Source organism: Grammomys surdaster, unplaced genomic scaffold (assembly GCF_004785775.1).
Source record: "Grammomys surdaster isolate TR1022 unplaced genomic scaffold, NIH_TR_1.0 184, whole genome shotgun sequence".
Taxonomy (NCBI): domain Eukaryota; kingdom Metazoa; phylum Chordata; class Mammalia; order Rodentia; family Muridae; genus Grammomys; species Grammomys surdaster.
The window spans coordinates 3,112,731-3,139,666 of NW_021604629.1; the positions used below are offsets into that span (position 1 = coordinate 3,112,731).

The 26,936-nt window shown below is 38.7% G+C and overlaps 1 protein-coding gene and 1 non-coding gene across 2 annotated transcripts in view; both read left to right on the top strand.

The window, feature by feature from the left end:
* Nucleotides 1-660: 660 nt before the first annotated feature.
* Ipo7 (importin 7) overlaps nt 661-26,936 on the top strand; it is a 36,131-nt gene continuing 9,855 nt past the window's right edge. The window contains exons 1-15 of the mRNA XM_028768042.1: nt 661-912; nt 9,578-9,659; nt 11,065-11,218; nt 12,827-12,985; nt 17,641-17,797; nt 19,300-19,389; nt 20,178-20,272; nt 20,383-20,467; nt 22,758-22,892; nt 23,560-23,659; nt 24,376-24,452; nt 24,604-24,720; nt 25,969-26,058; nt 26,416-26,581; nt 26,721-26,881. Of these exons, the coding sequence (XP_028623875.1) occupies nt 829-912; nt 9,578-9,659; nt 11,065-11,218; nt 12,827-12,985; nt 17,641-17,797; nt 19,300-19,389; nt 20,178-20,272; nt 20,383-20,467; nt 22,758-22,892; nt 23,560-23,659; nt 24,376-24,452; nt 24,604-24,720; nt 25,969-26,058; nt 26,416-26,581; nt 26,721-26,881 (1,752 nt within the window). The 5' untranslated portion in view covers nt 661-828. The remainder of the gene's footprint in view (nt 913-9,577; nt 9,660-11,064; nt 11,219-12,826; nt 12,986-17,640; nt 17,798-19,299; nt 19,390-20,177; nt 20,273-20,382; nt 20,468-22,757; nt 22,893-23,559; nt 23,660-24,375; nt 24,453-24,603; nt 24,721-25,968; nt 26,059-26,415; nt 26,582-26,720; nt 26,882-26,936) is intronic.
* On the top strand, nt 26,155-26,337 carry LOC114621779. The gene has a single exon (XR_003711469.1). It is a non-coding gene; the product is annotated as a small nucleolar RNA SNORA23 (small nucleolar RNA).

Consider the following 26,936-nt stretch of genomic DNA (forward strand, 5'->3'; position numbering starts at 1 on the left):
TTTATGGCATTTAGAAATTAATCTCAAATCATTGTTGAGAAAGTTCCATCTGGGAGGCTGAGGCAGTGGTATTACAATAAGTTCAGGTCAGTACGGGCTACATCCCAAGCCTGTCTTTGTAGACCAGGCTGGCCTCGAACTCAGAAATCTGCCTGCCTCTGCCTCCCAAGTGCTGGGATTAAAGGCGTGCGCCACCACTGCCCAGCACTGACTTTAATTTCTTTTTCTTTTCTTCTCTTTTTTTGGTTTTTTGTTTTTTCGAGACAGGGTTTCTCTGTGTAGCCCTGGCTGTCCTGGAACTCACTCTGTAGAGCAGGCTGGCCTCGAACTCAGAAATCTGCCTGTCTCTGCCTCCCAAGTGCTGGGATTAAAGGCGTGTGCCACCACCGCCCGGCCCAAGCCTGTCTCAAAATACAAAACAGACGTTTCTTTTAATTATACAGTTAGTAACAACGTATTGCATCACTCATTGCTTGAAATTCTCTAGGGATATCATAAAATCTTGTAATTATGTTACTTTCCTCTTTGTGGCATTTGAACGTTTTCTCTTTCAGTAGTTAGACTATTGGGCGGGAGCCAGCCACGTGGGCTGTGTCTGCGTTTGCGGACTACGTATCCCAAGGTGCTCCGCGGGAGCGCTGACAGGAAGTGGCCGGAGCATCTCCCGCCTCCACGCCGAGGCGAGAAGGTTCTATCCGGGGCCTTGGCGCTTCTCTTTCCTTTCGCGCCGGTTGCCGCTGCGGAGCGCGGCCGGTCCATGTGCGCAGTGAGTGGCGCTATTTCTGCCTCAGTAGCACCGGTGTCCCGGGTTTGACCGACCGCGCGGCGATGGATCCCAACACCATCATCGAGGCCCTACGGGGCACCATGGACCCAGCCCTGCGCGAGGCCGCTGAGCGCCAGCTCAATGAAGTAAGGACGGCCGGCTAGCGGCTGCTGCGGGCTGGTGGACCGGCAGGCCAAGCCTTCCAGGCCTGGCTGTGGACGCGGAGCGCGTCGCCGACGAGCCCATTTGGAGAGGTTGGGCGGAGATCTGCCCGCCGTGCCAGGCTTCGCTGTGGGTACGCGGCGTCCAGGCCGCCTTTCAGTCGGCTTCCGAGTGGGCCTCTGGCTCCGGTCTGGGCGTGAGGAGCCGGCGGAGCTAGGCGGGCGTGACGGTGTGGACACATGGCCGGCGCCCGTGTCCCGCCGCCCTCTTGGCTCTCTCCTAGCTTGCTCTCGGGAGGGGGCGAGACAAACTGGGAGGGTGTAGAGATGTGTCTCAGACCAGTCTTGCCGGCGCCGGATCGGACGGCGTTCCGGGAAGGCTAGCTAGTCCACTGCGGGCTGCGCTTGTCAGCCTTGTCTCCGCATTTGGCCGATCAGTGACCTGCCTGTCCGGTACAACTTTCTTCTCGCCGGCGAGCTGCTAGGGACAGATTTCAGATTTGGTAGGGCAGGGTTAGGTTACACAGTGCGATCCCCACTCTAGTACTGTCATAGTACCACAGTTGGGAGGCGGGATGATATAGTGGAAAGGGTCAGATAAGTGCGACCTTCTAGGTATAGCAGCCTCACTGATATCTGGAGTGACCTTGGGCAAGTCTGGTAACCTCCGGATCCTGAGTTGTACTCATTCATGAAATTAGGCCACAGGGTTGCTGTGATGGTCAAGTGAGATAATCTAAGTCTGCCTCTAGAGCTTTCATATGCTACATTTGTGGAGAGCTGGTTACTTTTCCATCTGTTTTCAGCAGTGCCCCTTGGAAAACCGTAATGTTACATGGATATTACATTGTACTGATTCGATCATAATTCTTTATTTCTGAACTTTGCTATTTTGTATATTAGTAAGCACTTAAGAGGTTTATAAAAGGCCCTCGTAACATCTCTAGATCAACGTTAGTTATATGTGAATGTATATACTATATATACACATGTACTAAAGCATGTATACAGGTTTTACACTTATGCATAAAATTTTTTAACGCAAAAAAACTCTTGTTTAAAGAAATCTTAAAGCATTGATTTAGAGGAAACACCAGGGAGACTATTAATTGATCATCTGAAGTTTACTGTGCTGTAAAGATATGCCTGCCCTCAAGGAATTTACAGTTCTCCAAGACCACCTATAGTTCAAATAAATTGGATTATTTCAAAATGAAAAGGTAAGTCATTTATATGTAAATGAGACCAGGCTGGAGGATCATATAGTATACTGAAATTTTTAGACTCCTAAGTCACCTAGGCAAGAGCTTCCTTTACCATGCAAAATGGTAAGATGAAACAAATTGTCTCTTTAAAATGTTATTAAATCATAGGAGAAGTTAATGGACTAGTTGTTCTGTTTCAGACAGATCTTCCTTATAATGAATATTTTGCTTATGGAATATTAATACATGTAATAAAACCAAGCATTTTGTGGTGGTTTACACCTAAAATCTCTCAGCACTTGGAATGCTGAGGCAGGAGGATTGATTGCTCAGGAGTTTCAGGTCAGTTTGGTCTACAGAGTGGCTCTTTTAAATAAGTCTAGAAAACCTGAGGTATTTCCTAGGTATTTCTGCCATGAATACATGGGACTCTTAAAATTGTTCTTAAAAAAAAATGGATTACTTTTCATAAAGATTAGGTAAATGTTTTTCTGTGAAAAATTACTTCATTTCTAGTTTTTGTTTTTCAGACAGGATTTCACCCTTTAACCCAAGCTGGTCTCAAATTCCCGGCTAATCATTCTGCCTTAGCTTTCCTAGTCCATGTGCCAGCATGTCTAGTTAGTGTAATACAGACTTACTTAGAGAAAATATTGACAAGTTATGTTTTAAAAGATAAAGGAATAATGAAGATATTAATCAAAGGCTTTGACTCAGCCACTGATCTGCTATTCTGGAGTACAGTGGAACAGTGAACACTGATAATCTTCTGCCAAAGCAAAGGTTGGCTTTTCTGTAATGTTTAGCTCTTGTATGTTTTTCAGTTCCTACTTCTAGATTGTTAGGTAATCTTTCTAAGGTATCTTTTAGAATGTTTACTCTGACTAAGGAAACAATCCAGATAAATCTTGAAGAATGAAAAAAAGACCATTTTTGAGAGGCTTTTACACTCATTGTGATAAGGTGCACACTTTATCTTTCATCCATTAAAGCTGTTCTTACTCCTTAGACATTAAACATTGCTCATCATGTTAAAAGATCTTTGATATTTTAATGAGTCCCTTAACTAAGTGAGGTAATCATTTGGCTAAAAACTTACATATAGTATATATGTGTGTGTGTATGTGAGATATTTTCAGCAGTTTTAATTATTATTTTTTTTTGAGGAAGGGTGCTTGAGTCTTAGTAAGTTCCTGGCTAACCTCGAATTTGCTGTCAACCTGTCTATTCTTTTTTGGCTTTTCTAGACGGTTTCTCTGTAGTTCTGACTATTCTGAAACTCACTCTGTATAGCCCTGGCTGTCCTGGAACTCACATTGTAGACCAGGCTGGCCTTGAACTCAGAAATCCACCTGTCTCTGCCTCCCAAGTGCTGGGATTAAAGGCGTGTGCCACCACCGCCTGGCTTGTTTTTGTTTTTGCTTTGTTTTGTTGTTTCTGTTCTTTTTTTTTGTTGTTTTTTGTTTGTTTTGTTTGTTTTTCGAGACAGGGTTTCTCTGTGTAGCCCTGGCTGTCCTGGAACTCACTCTGTATACCAGGCCAGCCTCGAACTCAGAAATCCGCCTGCCTCTGCCTCCCAAGTGCTGGGATTAAAGGCGTGCGCCACCACCGCCCGGCGTTTCTGTTCTTTTTTTGAGGGAGGGCTTCTCTTGGTAGCCCAGGCTGTCCTGGAACTTACTCTGTAGACCAGTTGCAGACCAGTCTGGCCTCCAACTCAGAAATCTGCATGCCTCTGCCTCCCAAGTGCTGGGATTAAAGGTGTGCACCACCACTGCCGAGCTCAACCTGGGTATTCTTGAATACAAAAAATTACTTGCCTCTGCCTGGGACTAAAGGCATGTGCCACCATGCCCAGCTTTACAGAGTTTTCATTCAAAGTATAATAGTACTCTGACTGCTGAGCCTGTGCTCAGCTCTGGATTCTGTTTGGCACTCTTGTTTCAGTTATCTCCCTGACTAGCTCCTTCATCTCTGTTTGTAGAGTAGTTCCCATGTTCTGACTACATTTCTATCTCCTTCCCTTGTTTTACAAAGCTCTCATGAATATCATGGATAAATAAATAAAATATAAATAAAATAAATATAAATAAAATATAAATAAAATAAAAAATGACATTAGACTAAGAAACTAATGACTGTTTGGGGCTTGTATTTTTTTTCCCTTTTTGAGACGTGGTTTCTTTGTCATCTAAATTTGCCTCAGAGTGCTGGATTACAAGTATCACACCACTATGCCCAACCTAGATTGTATTTTCAAATGGCCTTTGTGGTAGAGAACCAAATCGAGCAATAATGTCAACATATATGCTGATGTCTACATGTAGGCAAATATATACATACATAAATACAAAGATTTTAAAATTTTGTACAGTGTTCTCTATGCAATGTATCTTGCCATGGACAGTGGTAAAGTCTCTTGTGTAAGATGGGATATTTACATATTAGCATTAGCTTATATACTACTGAGTTGCATCATTAGCCACCCTGTACAAGTCCAGTTTATTGTAAATGCTCTGTAAAGTCTGTTAGTACAGGTGCCGTTTTCTCCCTAAAGTCTTTTGATCTATGTTATGTTGAATATCAGGCTGTGGAACCTGCTGAGTGCTGGTTACTTATAAGAGTAATTAAATAGTATTTGCCACTGTGTTGTGTGGTTCAAGGAAGTGGTGTAAGTAAAAACCTAGGGGTGTGCCATCAGTTAGTCCTCCAAGCTACTTGAATTGCATATGTTACTTAATGTACAAGTTGATGAAGCCTAGAGTTTGTTTCCTACCTTTGTCTACTTCTGTCTTAGTTCTTCTACCTTCAGTTGAAATGCTTCTTTGTATACTTAAATCACTAACTACAAGGTAGCATTATTGATAGGAAAATTGACAATTCTAAGCATGTAGTGACTGGCACATAATAGACACAGGAAATATTTGTTGAATTCAAAACCTAACATTGATTTGTGCTGGAGAGATGGCTCAGTAATTAAGAGTCCATGTTGCTCTTCCAGAGAATCCAGGTTTGTTTCCCAGGAGATCTGACACCCTCTTCTGACTTCCTCAGGCAATGGGAGCATATGGCACACATACACATGGAGGCAGAATACTCAAATACATATCAGAAATTTAACACATTTCTTTAAAGAACAGAAATTTATGTGTATGTGTATTTTGGTAGTATGTATGTCTGTACCACATGTATATGTGTCTGATATTCTTTAAGACCAGGAAAACAACATTACATTCCTTAGAACTGGAATTGTAAGTTACAGTGTAGGTGTTGGGAGTTGAATCCCAGGGTCCTCTGGAAGAATAGCCAGCATTCCTGATGTCTAGAACCATCTAGAAAATCCTTAAAATAGATCTTTGTTTAGGCATTGCAGTTTAATACCTGGGATACTGAAAAAGGAGGGTTATATATAGTAAGTTGAAGAGTTCCTGGTCAGATTGGATTAAAAAGTAAAAATCTGTTTCAGAAAATTAAGAAACCGGTTAGCTATAGCTTCATTTGAATGCTATGTTTTGGAGAATAATTGAATCTTTTTTTTTTTTTTGGTTTTTCAAGACAGGATTTCTCTGTGTAGCCTTGGCTGTCCTGGAACTCACTCTGTAGACCAGGCTGGCCTTAAAACTCAGAAATCCGCCTGAATCTGCCTCCCAAGTGCTGGGATTAAAGGCGTGCACCACCACTGCCTGGCTTGATGTATCTTCTTTAGGTTAGGAGAAAATGTACATTTTTTTTTAGTGTGCTACATATTTCTGCATTGCATGCATGCTTATGTTCCACAGCATCTGTGTGGAGTTAGAAGACAATTTGGGAGAACAAACATCAGATTATTAGCTTATAGTACATAATAAGTTTTTTAGGGAATCTTGAGTGTCTGTTATGTGGCAAATGCATTTTGGATTGCAAGGGCAGACTTTATTTAGTCTGTAGTAGGTTCAGGCTGTTTCATCTGAGAAAGTAAGTCAATTTGGTATTGATGAGTATCTATTTTGTTTTAAACTGAGTCCTGAAATGATTGCTACAAGCAGTTACTTTCATTACTGTAATGTTTGTTTATACTTTTTTTGAGAAGCAGGATTTCATGTAGTTCAGGCTGACCTCAGACTTGCTATGTAGTTAAGGATAGCCTTGAACTTATTTTTTTTGCTTAGATACACCAGAAAAAAAACAAGCCTAATCTAATGTTTGTTCCATATATATATATATATATATATGTATATATAAATTTTTAAGATTATAATTATACCATTTCTCCCTTTTTCTTACTCTTAACCACCCATATCTCGCCCTCTTCAAACTAATTCAGGGCCTTTTTTTTTCCAGTTTAGTTACATGTATGTATATACATATATATTCCTAAGCACATGACTACTGCCTACTAGTCTGTTTAGTGTTATTTGTATGTTGTCAGGGCTAACAACTTTCTATTGGATAACCAATTGATGTGATCCTCTCTGGAAAAGTCTCCCAGAATTCCTTAGTTGCCTATAGTCCTTTGTGTAAATTTGAGAATTCTTGAGTTTTTGGTATTATCCTTGTTCAGTTTGTGTTTGGGCAGTTGTGTTGCTCAGATTTGTGGTTGTAGCTTCTGATATTCCTAGGAGACCCAATCCTGTAGTAGCGAAATGTAGTCTTTAGGCTTTTATACTCTTTCTGCCCTTTTTTCCACAACTCATAAATCTACCTGCCTCTGCCTCCCACGTGCTGGGATTAAAGGCGTGCACCACCACTGCCCGGCATCAAGGAGATTTTTAAGTTTAATTGGAGTGAGTCATTGTTACTATCAAGGTATGTGTGCAATTACTGCACCCTTAGAGCTGTCATGCCATGGTTGTCATTGTAGTACTTTGTAGGCATTAGAGCTGGGTAGAACTCTTGGTTGCTTCCTTCCTTTGGAAGGTTGTATGGTGTCTTCCAGAACAGGAGAGAACCTACAAAGGGAAATCCTGTAAGGGGTGGGGTTTCTCATGTCTGGTGTTAGAGTTTTTGTTGGATGGTCTTGGCTCTTGGAGGGAGTCCAGATAAGAGAACTTGGTCTTAAACTATATGCCTGTTACAGGTTCTTTTTAAAAAGTAGTTAATTATATGATTTCCTTGTGTCTTTTTAAGAAATTTTTACTGTATTTACCCTCTTCTGTATCTATCTTCCTCCTTATTCCCTAATTTTAGTCCTTTTCCCCTTATTCAGATTTATCATTTGTACACCGTTAGTTCTCCTATTCCTCCCCCAATACTGGTCCCTTTCTACTTTTCTGGTTACTACAGTTACTCTAGAATATGTATTCACATTTGAAGACTTGGAAATAGATGCCTCAAATGAAAGAGAAAATGCAGTGTTTGTGTTTCTGGTTCTAAGTCTATCCATTATCTGGGCTAGACCCTGGGGAAGGATACCTGATTTTTGTTTTATTATTTAAAAGGGGCTGGAATGTGTGAGGTCCTAGGTTCAGTTCTATTGTTCCTCCCATTCAAGAAAATAATAGTGAAGGGCTTAAAATGTTTACTAAAGTCAATAATTGAGAGGCAGATACTTGCACATCTCTTGTTCAAGCCAGCCAAGGCTATACAGTGAAACCTGTGCTCAAAAAAACAAAACAAAGAAATGGATTTGAAAAGAGGCAAAATAATGACCCATTTGTTGGACAATTTAAGGTGTCTAGAAATTAGTTTGAGCATCAGGATCTTTATGTTTGAGAGACCAGAATTGTGGTTTGAAAACCCCATTTGCTTGCAGCAGGGTCTTGTGCATAAATCCTGAGCTGACCTTGAGTTTGAAGTAATCTCAGTATCTCTCTTCCTAGAATAATAGGTGTGTTGAATCAAACTTGTTTTTAGTTTTTGTTTGAGGCGGTATTTTAGGTTAGTTTGAAATGACTGGCTGAGAATGACCTTGAACTCCTGGTCCCTTGCCTACCCTTTACCACAGCAAATTCATAACATTCCTTAGCCAAGAGTACTGGGAGGGAATATTTTGGCTATGAGACAATATAATGACAGCATTGTAAAGTTCTAAAAGATAATACTGTATTAGTATTTGCAATCCTGTCTTTATAAGTAGGCTAAATCAATGCTACAGAATAGTTTTAAAAATATAGAAACAGCCTGGAGAGATGGCTCAGTGATTGAGAGCACTGGCTTATCTTTCTGGGAAATTACATGCCTCCTTCTGGCCTAGGCAGGACAAGGTATACAAGCAGGTAAAACAGCCATATACATAAAACAATTTAAAAGAAAAATCTGATTGTAGTAGGTGAATAGTCTGTTAATTTTCCGTCAGCAGCACCTTAATAATGATAGTTCTAAAGTGAGCTTTTTGGTCTTTTAAGTAATTTCTAACAACTCATCCTAGTTGGAAAGTATTTACATATTACTGTTAATTGATGAAAGCAAGATGGATACAGTGGAAGGCTCAGCACTACTACTGTTAAACTTTTGGTCCATAATTCTCTCTTTTTTTTTTTTTTTGAGACTGGGCTTCCTCTGTAAGTTTTGCCAGCCTTTGCCTACAGAGTGCTGGGATTAAAGATTGCACCATAAGTGCCTGGCAGTTTATAATTCTTTGTGTGTGTGTGTAATTTTTATGCACATGATTGTTTTGTTTGCTTGTCTGTTGCATGGGGAGGCAAGTGTTGGATCCCCTGGATTGGAGGAATGTGTGATTGGTAGCCACCATGTAGGTGCTAATAATTGAACACAAGTTTTCTGGAAGAGCAGCCAGTGATACTAACCTGAGCCATCTCTCCTGCTCCAATTTTTTTTAGTTGTTTTTATTGTATGTGTATGAGTGCACCACATGTGTGCAGACTGTCCTTGGAGACCGGAAGAGATTTGTGATCCCCTGAAACAGGTTAAATGGTTGTGCATTTAAATGGTTAAATAATTCCTTATTTTCGTGCATCCACTTGAGTGCAGGGACTGCATGCACCATCACACCTGTTTTTTGAGATGCTAGGGATCAAGCCCAAGGTTTTGTGTTATGTAAGCACCAGGCCAACTGAGCTGCATCTGTGAGTCCATTGACTTTTGAGAGTTTTCTGAGTCTCTTTTTGGGGAATCTGGGCTGGGCTCAAGACGGTTTCTCTGTGCAGCACTGGGTGTCCTGGAACTCACTGTAGACCAGGCTGTCCTGGAACTCAGAAGTCAGCCTGCCTCTGCCTCCCAAGTGCTGGGATTAAAGGCCTGTGTCACCACTGCTCGGCTTTTTCTGAGTCTCTTATTTTTTAGCTCAGGTTGGCCTTATCTTCCTTCTTTCTAAGGAGTTAAAGATGTTAGCTATGGGATCCATCCAGCACAGTACAATCATTCCAAGGAATCAGTTTTTGTAAACAATATACACCAGTAATCCTAGCTCTGAGAAGGCTAAGGAAGCAGGAAGATAGGTTCAAGTAAATAAATAAAAGTATGTTCGTCTGCAGAAATTTGAAGTCTTCTTCTTGCTTACTTGTTTATAGGCACACAAGTCTCTGAACTTCGTTTCAACATTGCTCCAGATTACTATGTCAGAACAACTGGATTTACCTGTGAGACAGGCAGGCAAGTTTCTTGAATTATTTCCTTGAGTGTACAAAATATTGGTTGAAAGGTTTGTTATGGCCCTTCAGGAATAATCACCAATAAGAATCCATTAACTTAAGGTTTTTATAGCAAAAGCAAGTATCTTGATATTTGGTGATAGGGTTTAAATGAAAAAATTTGATTTATTTCATTTTATGTGTATGGGTGTTAAATAATGTATCTGTGCATTGTGTGCCTCCCATTGCCCTCAGGCTAATGGTATCAGCTCTGGAACTGGACTTTGTGAGCTGCTGTTGTCAGTGCTGATAATTGAACACAGATCCTCTGGAATAGCTCTTGGTAGTCTTAATTGCTGAGCCATCTTTCCATCTATAGAGTGAAAGTTGGATACTTTTATTTTTCAAAAAGCTTTATTTGTGTGTATGTTTTTACCTGTGTATAGTCTGTAGAGGCCAGTAAAGGGTATCACATCCTCTTGAACAAGAGTTAAGATGGTTGTGAGCTGTCATGTGGGTGATGGGAATTGAACTAGTGCTCTTAAAAAGAACCAGTGCTCTGAGCAAAGATTTTAGTTTTACTTTATTTTATTTTTATTTTATTTTTGGTTTTTCTAGACAGGGTTTCTCTGTGTAGCCCCGGCTACTATTTTTTTTTAAGATTGATTTATTTTATGTGAGTATACTGTCAGGCAGTATACTCTGCCTCCCAAGTGCTGGGATTAAAGGCATGCGCCATCACTGGCCCGCCTTTTCTCCTTCTGGTTTTTTATTTTTATTTTTTTTGTTGTTTGTTTGTTTGTTTGTTTTTGGCAATTAAATTCTTAAGATAGTTACCTTTATTTATATGGGTATAGGACTTGAGGTGGAATTTACCAGTCAAAAAGCTAGTGTCCCACAGAATGTACGAATACGTTTCGTTCTACATTTGTAAGCCACATTCCCCAGATGCCATTGTTAGTGGTCTAGATCATACTTGAATCATCAGCTTGTTAACTCTTAGACAGCTGGCTGATTGTAATCAATGATTTTTTTAGTACGGTACATTTTCTCATAAAATTTGAAGTTCTCTGTGATAGAAATACTGGATTTAGACACTGGGAACCTTTATATACTATGGTTATTTTTCTATAATAAAACATTATAGTAATACATCTTATCATATTCATGTGATGATTCCTAGAAACTGCATTTAATATTTTGATACTTAGGTGTTTTATTTAGAAGATACTTTTGATATACAGTGTTTATTTACTGGGCTATCTTAATTTTGTGGGTAAATGCCTGTAACTAAGTTTTGATTATTGACATATTTTGATTATTATAATTGGTCATTAGTTTACTTACAAAAGAATCTTGATATTCCCCCAAAGATATTGTATTCTATTTTTACAGTAGACATTACTTTGTGGATGTTTATGTTTTAGGTGTTATTTATTTGAAAAATATGATAACACAATATTGGCCTGATCGGGAAGCCACACCAGGGGACATCTCCCCATATACAATTCCAGAAGAAGACCGACACTGCATTCGAGAAAATATTGTAGAAGCCATTATCCACTCGCCAGAGCTTATCAGGTATGTTTATTGAAGTTCACCGATTGTTATCGGTATATGTTTTGTGCTTGTATTTTTAAAAATTGTTTTTTGTTTTGTTTTCTTTTTTTTGGGGGGGGGTTTTCCGAGACAGGGTTTCTCTGTATAGCTCTGGCTGTCCTGGAACTCACTCTGTAGACCAGGCTGGACTCAGAAAGGCGTGCACCACCACCACCCGGCATACAATCATTTTTTAAATTTTATTTATTTATTTATTTATTTTAAGATTTATTTATTTTATTTATGAGTACACTGTCGCTGCCTTCAGACACACCAGAAGAGGGCATCAAATCTCATTACAGATGGTTGTGAGCCACCATGTGGTTGCTGGGATTTGAACTCAGGACCTCTGGAAGAGCAGTCAGTGCTCTTAACCACTGAGCCATCTCTCCAGCCCCCTTAAATTTTATTTTTTAAAATATTTATTTGGAGACTGCCTTACTTTGTAGAGCAGGCTGGGCTTAAACTCAGCCACCCAACTCTTCCTGCTGAGGTCAGGGATTAAAAGCATTCAACCTGGTTTTTTTTTTTTTATTTTATATATATGAGTACACTGTAGCTGTCTTCAGACACACTAGAGGGCACCAGATCCCATTACGGATGGTTGTGAGCCACCATGAGGTTGCTGGGAATTGAACTCAGGACCTCTGGAAGAGCAGTCAGTGCTCTTAACCACTAAGCCATGTCTCCAGCCCCAACCTGGTATTTTTATTTTTTAAAAAAATTATATTTTATGTGAGTACACTGTAGCTTTTTTGTTTGTTTGGTTTGGTTTGGTTTTTTGAGACAGTGTTTCTCTGTGTAGTCCTAGCTGTCCTGGAACTCACTCTGTAGACCAGGCTGGCCTCGAACTCAGAAATCCGCCTGTCTCTGCCTTCCAAGTGCTGGGATTAAAGTTGTGTGCCACCATCGCCCGGCTTGTTTTTTGAGACAGGGTTTCTCAGAAATCAGCCTGCCTCTGCCTCCCAAGTGCTGGGGTTAAAGGCATGCGCCACCGCTGCCTGGCTTGAACTGTCTTAATAAACTCTAACTAACTCTGTGCTTTTTTTTTTTTTTTTTTGGTTTTTCGAGACAGGGTTTCTCTGTGTAGCCCTGGCTGTCCTGGAACTCACTCTGTAGACCAGGCTGGCCTCGAACTCAGAAATCCGCCTGCCTCTGCCTCCCAAGTGCTGGGATTAAAGGCATGCGCCACCACTGCCCGGCAACTCTGTGCTTTTTGTTGTGGCTTTTTTTTTTTTTTTTTTTTTGGTTCACTGTAGCTTTCTCTAGATATACCAGAAGAGGGTTTTTTTAGATTTGAGTCTTGTATTCCTGAGACTGGCATCAAATACAAGATCTACTTGCCTCTAATTCCAGCTTGCTGGCATTATATGTATGTACAGTCAGGCGTGGATGGCTGTTGGGTTTCTGTTAAATTGGTAGGAAGAGATACTTGTTGCTGAGTGAATTGTATTGAATATGTGCATCCAATTACCTGAAGGATTATTTGAAATTTTATTTTATTGCAACAACCCATTTTCCATTTGTTTGAGTTAGTCAAGAGTTATCTAGGTTAAGATTTTTTCCTTACTGTTGAGTTTTCACTTTCAGGGTACAGCTTACTACATGCATCCATCATATCATCAAACATGACTATCCAAGCCGCTGGACTGCCATTGTGGACAAGATTGGTTTTTATCTTCAGTCTGATAACAGTGCTTGTTGGCTGGGAATTCTTCTTTGCCTTTATCAGCTTGTGAAAAATTATGAGTAAGTGTCCCTCCTAATTCCAGTTAAATTTTTGAGTTGTGGGAATATAGAAAATTGCTTTTGGTATAAGAAAATTCTGTCAACTTAACATTGAAGTGTAGGATTTTTTTATCACACTTACTAATTTTGCGTGTGTGCATATATGTGTTCAAGTGGTCCAGTGTACATATGGAGGCTAGAAGACAAGCTGGGAACATCTCTCTTTCACTGCACCGTGCAGGTGGCAAAACCTCAGCTACCTGGCAGGGACACCCACCTGCTGAGCCTTCATACAGGCTCAGGATATTTATTCTAATCGGGACCTTTTTCATTTAACACCACTAAGAAACTCTGCCCCCACTGTGCTCAGTGTTTTGTAAAATGATTGTCTCTAAATCAAAATTGTGGCCCCCTCAGTAGGTACCGGTAACTGCGTTTAAATTTGTGAGTATGCATGCCCTTGTTTGAAGGTGTTTGGAGTGTATTGAGGAATAGAGTACCTTTTTTATGAGTTCCTGATTCATGCTTCTGTAAGTTCCTTCATCTGCCCTGCCAAGAGCGGAGATCATAAATGTGTGCCACCATGTCCAGCTTTCAATCTTTTAGATGTCAATGTATTCTGAGAAATTCACATTAACCTACTTAATTTTCTGTTCTTGTATGAATTACATAAACCCTTATTAAAAGAAAGATTTTAGACCAAAGAATTATCTTTGCTGTCTGGATTTGATTCCCAGCAGTTTCATGGTGGCTCATAACCATTCATAACTCCATTCTGAGGAAATTCAAAGTCCTCTTCTTGGCTTGACAGCAGCAGGTATGCAGATGGTGTGCAGAACATACATACAACATGAAGATAAAACACTGATACACATAAATTAAAAAGAAAATGGTTTGTTTGTGTTTTAAAGAGTAGTAAGTCAAATAGTGAAGGATTTTTCATTCAAGCATGTGGTCAAAGCACTGAAATTGGTAGGCATATGAAAGTATGTGGAAAAATTATAAGGAAGAATTGTAGTATAGTATGGATGACCTGGCCTCCATTCCTAAGAACTAGATAGATGCCACCCTGAATCCTCTAGTTCTGGAACTACGCTTTTTTTTGGAATCCCTTTTCAAAGAACTGTGCTGTTCTGAGTAGACATGAAAACACACCATTTACACCCTTGGTACTGGTGTTTTCTTGTGTCCCCACCAGCTACCCATCTTCCTGCTAAGGAATGTTCCAGCTGTCGCTCCAACTTCTATCAGAATGCCAGTTGTAGTTCTGGTAAGTGAGTGACTAAAGCCAGAGAGAATATCAAGTTGGCAATGTCATTAAGAAGATTTGAATCTCTCTTATAACCTTAGCAGGAAAGAATATGAGGGATTTTTAAATGTGTTATAGAGGAGGCTACTACTACAGTATAGGAATTGCAGATTATTTTCATATAGTATTTATAGAGCATAGTATTTATAATGGATCTGTGGGAATTCTAAGAAATTCCTGAGGAAATTGGACTTTGGCCTTTAGGGTGGATCATCTATCCTCAGGAAATGTTTGTAGGAGATCAAAGGGAACATTTAAGCAAAGTTGTATCACACGTTACTGAATAGTATGAGCAAATGAAGAAAGAGCTGGAAAGCCATGAGTATGAGCTAATTATAAGGGAATCTCTAATTAGACATGTAGTCCCTGGGTAGATTTTTAGGAGTACAGCTAGCGTTGTGAAATGTTCAGGTAACCCCTGGTGAGATGTTAAGGTGATAGTTTTGATTTTATATATTGGGACAGAGCTGGCCTTGAATTTCCTACATAGTTGAGGATGACTTTGATTTTCAGGTCCCTGTTCTACACTTAGGTCACCACACTTAGTTTATATGCTGTTGAGCATCAAAGTTAGTTTCTTATGTATGTTGGAGGAACACTATGAGCTAGATTGTTTAGCTTAAGAACAAAAGATTAGGCCAGATATGGTAGTGCATACCTTTGATTCCTGTGCTTGGGAGACAGAGGCAGGCAGATCTCTGAGCTTGAGTACTACACAGAGAAACTATCTCAAAAAATTAGCAAAAAAAAATTTCGATTCAGTGGATTCCTATGAGTGTGGTTCATCAGTTTGGTATATGACTGGAGACTTGTGGTAAGTGAGCTTTTTGTTTTTAATTCAATTAATTTATCGCAGATATCTGGCTGCCTTTTTCTGGCATAATATTTTTATTAATATCACATATTTGGAAGTTTTTGGGTATCTCACAGTGTAATGTTACTTTATACCATAAATTATTTTAATTGCTACTAGCTTAGATTAGCTTGCTAACCAATACCTAATTCAGCATGATTATTGAGGTAAAAGAACAATTCTCTTATAAGTTTTCAGTTATTGTAGATGACCAACTAGGATGGGAAGAGGTAAGGGTTACACAATGCAATCTTTAGTAACTTTACTGTTAGTAGAGATTTGTTGGTAGTTTATGTCATTCATGGTTTTCTCTCCCTCTGTGAGTGTGTCAGGAGTGGTGTCAGGAGTGTATTTGAGTTCCTCATTGTGAGGTATTTGATCCATAGGTACAGGGTGATCCATAGGTACAGGGTGCACATCTGCGGGGATTCAAGCCCAGGCCCTCCTCTTTGCAGCTTAGTCTCTTAACATATGCTGAGCTGTGTTACCAGCTCTTGCCATATAAATTTCTTTTACACCTTAACTGTTTGTCTTGCATATGATAATTTTCAGTATTTGTGTTTTGTATGTGTATGTTGGGAAACATGTGTGAATTATGGAATGCATATGAATGTCAGGACAACTTTCAGTAGTTTGTTCTTTCCTGCCACCATGGATTTTGGGGATGGACCTGCATCTTTAGGCCTGTGCAGCAGATGTTCTTAACTGCTGAGCCATCTCACCAGCCCTTGATAATCATTTGATACTGCATGATGGATATAATTTCTTGCCACATTAAAATATTTAAAATGATAGACTGCATGTTTCTTTTCTATATTTAGCTTCTTTGTGTAGAGGCCAGAGAATAACAGCTGGTGTCTGCATTTCTTTTTTTCTTTTTTTTCTTTTTTTTTTTTTTTGGCTTTTTCGAGACAGGGTTATGTGTTGGCGAGTACTCTTAGTAAGCCAGCCGTTGTAGGTCCTTTGGGGCTAGAGTTAGAGGCAACTGAGTTGGTGTGCTGCAAATCAAATTTGTATCTTCTGTGAAAACAGTACACTTTTACCTGCTAAGTCATGTCACCAGCCAGAGCTCCTTTTGCTTGTTTTTATTTTATTTATTTATTTTTGGTTTGGTTTTTTGAGACAGAGTTTCTCTGTATAGCCATGGCTGTCCTGGAACTCACATTGTAGACCAGGCTGGCCTCCAACTCAGAAATCTGCCTGCCTCTGCCTCCCAAGTGCTGGTATTGAAGGCTGCCTCCAGCACTGCCCCCCTTTTTTTTTTCTTAACATGTGGACACTACAGTATGCATGTGTGGTTCATAAACTTGTTCTTTGTCTGTCCACCAAGTGTATTTCAGAGATTGAGCTCAGGCTATTATAGTAGCCTTATCTGCTGAGCTGTCATTTAGGCCTTGCCATTTAGGATTATGTGCATGCTTTGCAACACATGTGCAGGATGCTATAGAGGACAGAAGAAGGAATCAGATCCCTGGAGCTGGAGTTAGTCAGTTGTGAGTCACCATGTGGGTGTTGGGGATTTTGAACCCTAGTCTTCAGCAAAAGCAGTAAGTGCTCTTAACCACTGAACCCTCTCTAGCATTGCTCCTGGATTTGAAACGTGATAAACCAAGGTTCTTGTGCTTGCAAAGCAAGAATTTTATGAACTTGATGTGGCCCAGGTTGACTTTACCATCCTTTTGCCTTGACCTGTTATGCTGGGAATACAAATATGTATTAACATGCCTGGCTGCAAAATCCTTTTTCTTTTTTTATTTAAAGACAGGATCTCTGTCAGGTATGGTGGCACATAGCTTTAATTCCAGCAGTTAGGAGTGAGAGGCAGGTGGATCTGTGAGGCTAGCCAGCCTGCCTGGTCCAGAAAGTTAGTTCTGGGATGGCCAAGGCTACAAAGAAAAATCTTAGCACTTGGGAGGCAGAGGCAGGCGAATTTGAGTTCGGGGCCAGCCTCGTCTACAGAGTGAATTCCAGGACAGCCAGCGCTACAGAGAGAAACCCTGTCTCAAAAAACCAAAAACAAACAAAGAAAGGAAAGAAAAGTTTTTTTGGGGGGAGGGGTTTCATTTTGTAGCAACCACTGGCCTGGAACTGGGATATTTGCTTTCCTCTGCCTCCCAGTGCTGTGATTAAAGGTGTGCACTGTGGCCATGAACCCAACTTTTAAAGAAAATCTGTCTCCGTCTCCCATACTAAATATTCCAATATTTCATGAGTATGTTTTCCACAAACAGACTTGCCAGCTAGCTGTCTTTGTATCATTTCTGTTTCTGTATGTATATGCTGGAAGTGAACACCTGCCTTAACCTTTTAAAATATTCAGATGTTTGGCATGGCTTTTATTACTTTATTTTTTATTTTTTTTTATTATACTCCAAAGCAGTGTACTCAGTTTGTTGAGGGACTGTTGGACTCTTGATAGGCAGGTTTTTGTATGTATGTGTGTGTTTCAGTTATGGAGGTATATACGTTGTATGTATACATTCTTACAGAATTAGTTTGTATTCATACCTGTAGGTACAAGAAACCAGAAGAACGAAGTCCATTAGTGGCAGCCATGCAGCACTTCCTGCCAGTTCTGAAGGATCGCTTTATCCAGTTGCTTTCTGATCAGTCTGACCAGTCTGTCCTCATCCAAAAGCAGATATTCAAGATCTTCTATGCTCTTGTTCAGGTACTTTTTTTGTTTTGTTTTCTAGACCGCATTTCTCTGTGTAACCCTGGCCATCCTGGAACATACTCTATAAACCAGGATTGCATCAAACATAGCGATTTCCCTATTTCTGCCTCCCAAGTTCTAGGATTAAAGGCACATGCCACCACTGACCTAGCTCAGAAGACCTTGTCTAAGGGAGAAATATAAAAAACTGAATTTGCCTGGATAATACCATTTAGGAAGTAGAGTCAGGAGCACATACGAGGCCAGCCTATATCTAACATATTAAGGAACTGAACTGTCTCTTAGTAAAGGGTAAGTTGCCAGTATAGCAAATCCAAAGGCTAAATGAGTATGGTTACCACAGATAAGCAATTTTAATAAATCTAACATTACAAATAGGCAGTCTAGTTGTCTAGTCCTAGCTGTCTAGTATGACTAATTTTTCTGTTTTCAAGATGGAGGTTTTGCTATGTAGGCCACACTAGTCTTGATCAGCCGCTGGAGTAACTGGGATTGTGAATATACCTGTCTAGGAAAGAGTCTCCTGGGAGTAGTCTACCTTGCATTTCTTTGAAATCAAATATATCCTGTATTTTCTCTGAACACAGCACACACACAGTGGGGGGTGGGGGGGCAGCTGGGGGGAGCAGGCAGGCAGACAACACACACACAGATACACAGAATTGCCAATGATAGTACCACTTAATGTGAGTGTCTCCTAATCCTCAATTGTATGACCAGGTATGGTAGTGCATATCTTTAATTCCAGCACTTTGAGTGGCAGAAGGCTTGCTACAGAGACTTTCCTTGTATACATACTGAGTTTCTGGGAACTCTATCTTAAAATGAACAGAAATCCTAGATGGCATGATTTATATTTCCAGATCTCTGTAAAGATTCATTACAATTTATTGAGCAGTTCCTCTATATAAAAACAAAACAAGACTGAGAAAAACAGTAATAAGAGTGTTTACCTAACGTAACCAAGGCCTTTGATCCCTACCTAGCACTGCAAAAATAAATGAATGGATGAATGAATGAATATATACATGCATTATAAAACAGAGAGAAGGGGAAGTAAGCTGATTGTATGATTTTAGTCTTGGGATTTCATATGAGTTGATAAAAAGGTGCTCACTAGAAGTCTGTGATAAATAATTCCTTCAAGGTGGAAATAAGATGTGATACTAGTATAAGCTAAGCGGAATAAGACTGTTCCCGGTGCCGGGCAGTGGTGGCGCACTCCTTTAATCCCAGCACTTGGGAGGCAGAGAGAGGCAGGCTGATTTCTGAGTTGTAGGCCAGCCTGGTCTACAGAGTGAGTTCCAGGACCTGTCTTGAAAAACCAAAAAAAAAAGACTGTTCCTGGTAATTGTCATTGTCCACTAAGGAAGTTAGTCTGTGTATTAAGTGGAAATGGGTATTGAGTGAATTAATTACCTTTGGTTGGTATTGTAGAGTAAAAGGAAGTAATTTCCTTGGGACTTTAAGAATACTAACTCTTGTTTTTTCATTAGTATACACTACCCCTGGAGCTTATAAACCAACAGAACCTGACCGACTGGGTGGAAATTTTGAAGACTGTTGTGAATAGGGATGTACCTAATGTAAGTCTCTAATTCTCTGTCTGTCTGTCTGTCTGTCTGTCCATTTCCAACCTCCTTACTCTTCTGTTTCTGTGTGTATTCAAAGAGTTTTCAGAAAAATGAATTGCTTTATGTTTTGCATGCTAATTCTCTTGCTTTATTTCCATTTTAACTTTACTACTAGATTGTAGCCTAATAATCTTTCAGATGACCATGAACAGGAACAATTCAGTTGTCTTATTTACCACATTTTGTGGTTGTTTCACTTCAAAGAAACCCTAAACTATTGATGTAATTCTTATCACACATTTAATTGTCTTGTTTAAACTTTAAAAGGAATCTTTCTAGTTTCTTTTACTTAATCTAATTTTAATATCTGTTCATGTTTGCTGTGGTTTATACAATTTTCCTTGCTGTGTTGTACCTTTTGTGCTCACATCATGTCATAGTTTATGATGTAGACACATGCTGATGTCATACTCAGGTAGTATGCTTTAAGAGTTATATAGAATCAGTGTGAAAGTGTTATGCATGGGTATATCCTGTTATATGCGTTCACTCTTGAATAAATGTGAACTCTTAAATAAGGCTTTCTATAAATTGATCATAGAATGGATAGTCCAAAGTGACTTTTACTTGATTTGACATTGTTCTCAGAGGGAGTGTATGAATGCTCAAGTTCTTAAAAATGTCTTGGAATCAGCTTGTTCTTTAATAATTTTGTTGTTACTCATACTTGATTTAAATGCTTAGGTTCTTTGCTTTTATGATCACTTTCTCAATATTATTAAATAAATGTCTCTTTAAAGGAAACACTTCAAGTTGAAGAAGATGATCGACCAGAGTTACCCTGGTGGAAATGTAAGAAGTGGGCATTACATATTTTAGCAAGACTTTTTGAAAGGTATGTTCTTGTCTATCACAATAATTAAATTTTTTTTTTTTTTTGCTGCTTTGGCTTTTATGATTATAAAACATTATAAGGAAATAATGGCAGCATTCATGTTAATACAGATATGGAAGCCCTGGAAATGTTTCTAAGGAGTATAATGAGTTTGCTGAAGTCTTTCTGAAGGCCTTTGCTGTTGGTGTCCAGCAAGTAAGTCTAACATTATTTAAGTATATACATGATACTTTCAAGTTTTTGATTTAAAGATTTTAGGTTTATGGGTGTTTGACATGCACGTATGTACACCACTTGAGCATGTCAGGTGCCCTCAGAGCAGCAGTATACAACCTTTTGGTTATGACCACTTTGGGAGTCAGACAACCCTTTCACAAGGGTTACATATCATTCTGCATATCAGATATTTACATTATGATTTATAACAACAAAATTACAATTATGAAATAGCAACAACAATTTCATGATTGGGGGTCACAACATGAGTAACTGCAATAGGAAGGTTGAGAATCATTGCCTTACAGACTAGGAGGGAATGCTACAAATGTCGCCAACATGTGAGTGTTGGGACTCAAGACCAGGTCCTCTGGAAAAGTAGCTGTGCTATCTCTCCAGTTCCATATTTCCTTGTTTAGTTGGGTGGGTGGGTAGATGGATGGGTTTGTTGTGTTTCAAGAAAGGGTTTATCTGTGTTTCCTGGATATTAGTCTGTAGACCAGGTATAGAACCAGCATGATTTTGTTTCCCGGGGGATAGGATTAAAAGAATGCACCACTATGCCTGGCTTTTGTTTTGTTTTATATAGAAAATTCTCACTGTGTAGTCCAATCTGGCTTCAAATTCACAGCGACGCGCCTGCTTTTCTCTCTGGAGCACTGCTGTATGTCACTGTGCCTGACTCTAGTCCTAATTCTAATCTTCTTGCCTTCTAGGGCTTAAAGGTGACCCTTTCTGTGGGTCGAGTTGAGTCTATATGTGTTTGAATATATACTAGTGCTTCTCATAGTATTTTTTGCCTGTTGATTTTCGGGTTGTCCCAGGTTTTTGAGCATGAGTGAATGGATTTACCTAATGGTGGGTGGCCAATGGGAAAGGTAAAGGAAAGAAAATGCTATCAAGTTGAAGACTTAGCCTCTTTGTGACAGTTTCTTTTGAGATCTCATTATTAGAGTCAGGGCAGAGCATAGGCTTTTTTCAAGTCAAAGACTAAATATCAGAAATAAATGAAATTGATGGCTAATTACACTAAGCAGAAATTGTCTTGAAGTTGAGGTCAGAGTTCTCATTTAAGGTTTCCTGTCATGGCAGTTTACCATGACGAAATTTCAAGCTTCTCTTTTCTGTTGTAGACAGTTGAGATGATTATCTGTTTGTTTCTGTTGTTGATTGGTGATTTGCTTGCAAGTATGTTTGTGTGAGATCTATCGCCTCCTAGAACTAGATTTATTACAGTTGTGAGCTCTCATGTAGGTACTGGGGATTGAAATCAGGTCCTCTGGAAGAGCAGCTAGTATTCTTAACCACCGAGCCACATCTTCAGACTCTGTACTTTTTTAAAGGATTATAATTGCAAGTGTATGTATTTGTGTATATATGGTACACATGGAACCACTCCATTATCTGTACGTAATATTGTAATATCCAGGCCAGATAGTGATATAGTGGAACTCTGACTAAAGAAGGAAAAGACTTATCTTGTTATTATTTTTTGCAATAGCTTTTATCTTCATCTAGCAGGGCCTCTAAAAGGTTCTCCAGTTTGCAAGTCTTTCTAAAATAACACACAGAACTATAATTGTTGACTAAAGCTAGATAGTTAGTGACAATCCTGGTAATACTGTTGTGAAAGGGAATCAAGCAAAGTGCTCTCTCAGTAGTGAGGATTAGTGTGTTCAGGGTAGTGTAGGAGTTGTCTTTTTTTTGTTGTTGTTTTTTCGAGACAGGGTTTCTCTGTGTAGCCCTGGCTGTCCTGGAACTCACTCTGTAGACCAGGCTGGCCTCGAACTCAGAAATCCGCCAGCCTCTGCCTCCCAAGTGCTGGGATTAAAGGCGTGCCCCACCACCACTGCCCAGCCTTTTTTTTTTTTTTTATCAGTTTATGGAGTAAAAATTTAGCAGAATTTTGTTTTAGATTCAACTGGAAACCAGACCTTTGACACAGAATTACTTCAGTTTATTGTGTTTTTGCATCTAAAATATTTTTCATGTTCCATTGCATGACTTGTCACAGCCCAATATGAGTTCTGGGGTTATAACTTAGCTTGTCACGCTTTGTGGCTTTGTGTCTACCCCAGAGCCATCTTACCATGCCATTTATTACTTTGAATGCCTTGGAAACATGTATCTCTTCACAAAAAAAGCTTAAATGTCTCTTTAGAAAAATGTGATATTTGTTTTATAGTGTTGCCTAGGCATGTGTTTTTACTAGTTGATAGTGTTAAAATTTTGTTTTAGATTAAACTTTTTGGTTTTTTTTTTTTCAAAGGTTTTATTGAAAGTGTTATATCAGTACAAGGAGAAACAATACATGGCTCCTCGCGTTTTACAGCAGACATTAAATTATATTAATCAAGGAGTTTCCCACGCTCTTACATGGAAGAACCTGAAGCCTCATATACAAGTAATAATTTTGTCTCTGCAATGTTTGTTTTCTTGATGGGTTGGTGAAGTTTTGTAAGTAGTTGTCATAGAAATAAAGTAATTGCCATAAAGGTTCAAAAACTGTTGAGTTTTGATACTTAGTGTGTAGTTGGGTGGGTTTTGTTGCTAGTGCAACAGAAAAAAACAGGAACACTAGGAAGTAGTGAAAGGTATATGAATATTCATACAGCTACATTTTCCATACATTGAATCTTCCAGCTGATATTTAAGCTCTGACCATTAGATTATACTTCCTCACATTGTTTGCCACATAGTTGTTGTAACTGTTATTTTGGTAATTTACTAGCTAGTTCTAGAATTTGCTTTTCTTTCCCTTGTTTTTTGGTCTTTGATCACTAGAGTTTTAACGTAGAGCCTGTGATGCTTTACAACACTCCAATTGCATGCTGTTTGTAGTAATTGCTTTCAGCATAAATGACTGTTACCTGTATACAACTATGTCTTAGTCCATAATTCTTATAATTGCTCGTACAGTTTAGGTATTAGGCTGAAAATACTTTAGGTAAATTATTGGAGATTGCTATTTAATTTTGTATATTTATTACTTTGTTTTGCTACTTAAAGTACATTGGATAGGTCAAATTTGAAAGCTGAAGGCTGTTACTTTCTTAACTTTTAAATTGCAGGGCATTATCCAAGATGTTATTTTTCCATTGATGTGCTATACAGATGCTGATGAGGAACTCTGGCAGGAAGATCCTTATGAATATATACGCATGAAGTTTGGTAAGAATTTATCTTGTTATCTGGGTAAGGTGGTAGGCCTACAATCCCAAAACTAGGAAGGAAAATAGCTAGCTTATTGTCAGCTACGTAAGTAAATCTGAGGATAGCTTGAGCTGAGTAAGACTCTATCTCAAAAGCAGTGGGTAAGGTCCTTGATGTCAAGCCTAATGACCTGAGGACTCACATAGGAGAAGCCGAGTGTGACCACTCCCATACACTGCTATGTTATCTACTTCCCTGTCTACTCACACATGAATAAGTGAATAAAATAAAAAGGATTGGCGATTTTTGGTTTGTTTTGATTTGTTTTGCTTTTTGGTTCTTAACCTAAGGGTTTCTCTAACAGCCCTATCTTGTCCTTGAACTCACTTTGTAGACCGAGTTGGCCTGGAACTTTTCTGCCTGCCTCTGCATTCCAAGTGTTGGTATTAATGCACCAACACTGCCTTCCACGTTTAGAAGCAGTATTTTGGATTATGATTATGGAAAGGTTGTGAGCAGCTAGCCTTGACAGTGATTTTTTCAAAGAATATAATTTTCAGATTTTGGAATATGTATGAAATATTTTGTGAAGAGAATTAATAAAGCAGGCACCATATTTCATATCTATAATACTCATAATTTAGAGTTAGAGGCAGGAGGAAGAGAAGTTCAGTGCTGTTGCAAAACAAAGCAAAACTTGTTCTCTCAATTTTTATCTTGCATTTGTTTTCTAGATGTGTTTGAAGATTTCATTTCTCCTACTACTGCTGCTCAAACACTTTTGTTTACAGCCTGTAGTAAAAGGAAAGAGGTGAGTTAGCAAGTAGATGAAATTTATTTTATTATTTTAAATTTCTTCAGGTTTCCTTTTTTTAAAATGTTAATAAGGGTTTTTGTTGTTCTTAGTCTGTTCTTTAATTACTGTGGGCTAGTTTATAGCTTATTTTTTCTTTCTTATTCAGGTACTGCAAAAGACTATGGGATTTTGTTACCAGATTCTTACTGAACCTAATGCCGATCCTCGTAAAAAAGATGGAGCCTTGCATATGATTGGCTCTTTAGCTGAAATACTTCTGAAGGTAATCCTTTGTGTATGAGTGAGTGATAGAGAGAAATTTATATATTAATGGGTATATATTACATATTTTCTTTTCTTATATTTAGTCATACATTATGAATATATATTTAAATACATATTGTTTAAATCTAAATGTAATTTAAAGTACTTAAAAGTTCTAAATATTCCTTTTGATATTTGTATAGGGATATATATTATCATTTTGCATGTATCTAGGAGACTAAGTTACTGGTCGTGTTTTAGAGAGCCAAAAGCATATAAGTAATGGCAGTAACATTTTAACAGGAGCAGCATATAAGAACTTTAAATTTCTACATGTTTAATCTGTGGTTACTTTTTAATTGTTTTCGTTTTGATGTGTTTCTAGCTAGCTTCTAATGTGTGATACTTTTGTTTCAGTCTTTTGAAGTGCTGAGTTTCCATTTACATGGTGTTGTTCCTGGTGTTTGTTTTCCTTTTTATTATAGCTTTCTTTGGCTAACATCAGGTTTAATAGTGATCTTTTACCATTTTAGCCTCCCAGGTGCAAGGCTTATACACGTGAGCCACCAGAGTACCCTACAAAGTATTTTTATGACTAGATCCATTTTTCTTATGTGATACAACGTATCACTCTTGAGTTGTATGTCTTTTGTGGCTGATCAAATTGACAATGAAAATATTTTGATGTCCTATTAGCAGTTACTTAGGAGTTGGAATTAAATCGCATTTCCTCTGTCTGTGTATGGTGTGTGGTGTGTGTGTGTGTGTGTGACAGAGAGAGATAGACAGATGTCAAAGGCTTAATGGCTCCTTATGATCAGCTCTGCCACCCATGTGCTGGTATTATAAGCATAGACCACTGTGCTCAGCTTTTTAGATGCTGCTGCTCAAACTTAATGCTTGTACTAAAATCACCAAGTGTACTAGAGCTTCTGCTAAGTATATCTAATTTGACAAGTTTCTATAGAGACTTGGGCTGTTTGCTTTCTCATTAGAAAATTCTAAAATGTATAATTGCTGGAACGATTGTGGTCAGAGGTGTGATTCATCCTTGGTAAGGAGGCAGTAAGATCATATGTTCCATGCTAGGCTCAGATTAAAACCCTGTTTCAAAGAAAATACTATAAAAATGGGTGGGTTGGATAATACAAGATTTAACAGATGAGAATCAAATTTGTGTCACTATTAGTCCTTTTTAACATTGTCATGTGTATTTGAACTTGAGGCAATGATGTTTGGAACTATATCCATTCTTTTATATTCACAGAAAAAGATCTACAAAGATCAAATGGAATACATGTTACAAAACCATGTATTTCCTCTCTTCAGCAGTGAGCTAGGCTACATGAGAGCAAGAGTAAGTTTTAACATTGTATATGATATATATTTTATTGTCTTGGGAGGAATGAATGAAATCAAAAACCAATGAAACTTCTTTTTCTGTCTGGCTGCTATAGTACTGTGTGCATAGTTTTCATCTATGTCTGGTCGCAGTATCTGTCTGTGTTTTGCATTCAGATCTTGCTGTCCACACAAAAGATTGCAGCCAAAGAATACCTTGGGATCATAGTACTGGTTTAGTGTTGTGTGTTTGAACACATCTCCCACTGGCCAGCCTCCAAATTCCCAGACAAAAAAATTTTCAAAGTGCTTATTTGGAGAAGTCTATTGTAATGTCTTTAGAATCATATATACTCATCCCTCCTTTTTAAAGGCTTGCTGGGTTCTTCACTATTTTTGTGAAGTGAAGTTCAAAAGTGATCAAAATCTCCAAACAGCTTTAGAGCTGACAAGAAGATGTCTTATTGATGATCGAGAAATGCCTGTGAAAGTGGAAGCTGCCATTGCATTACAAGTGTTGATCAGCAATCAAGAAAAAGGTAATTGGTTTGTACGTCACAAAACATACACAATTGTCCAGTAGGATTCTAGAAACTACCTTAATACATGCTGTGAAAGCACCTCTGTACCCAACTTATCTAATTACCTGTTTGATAATGCTACCCTCTTCTATTACAGCTAAAGAATACATCACTCCATTTATTAGACCTGTAATGCAGGCTCTTCTTCATATTATAAGAGAAACAGAAAATGATGATCTTACAAATGTAATTCAGAAAATGATCTGTGAATATAGTGAAGAAGTTACTCCTATTGCTGTAGAAATGACACAACATCTGGTATGTTTTTCTGAACCTATTATTTACTATTGGAAAGATATTGATTTGGTTTTCT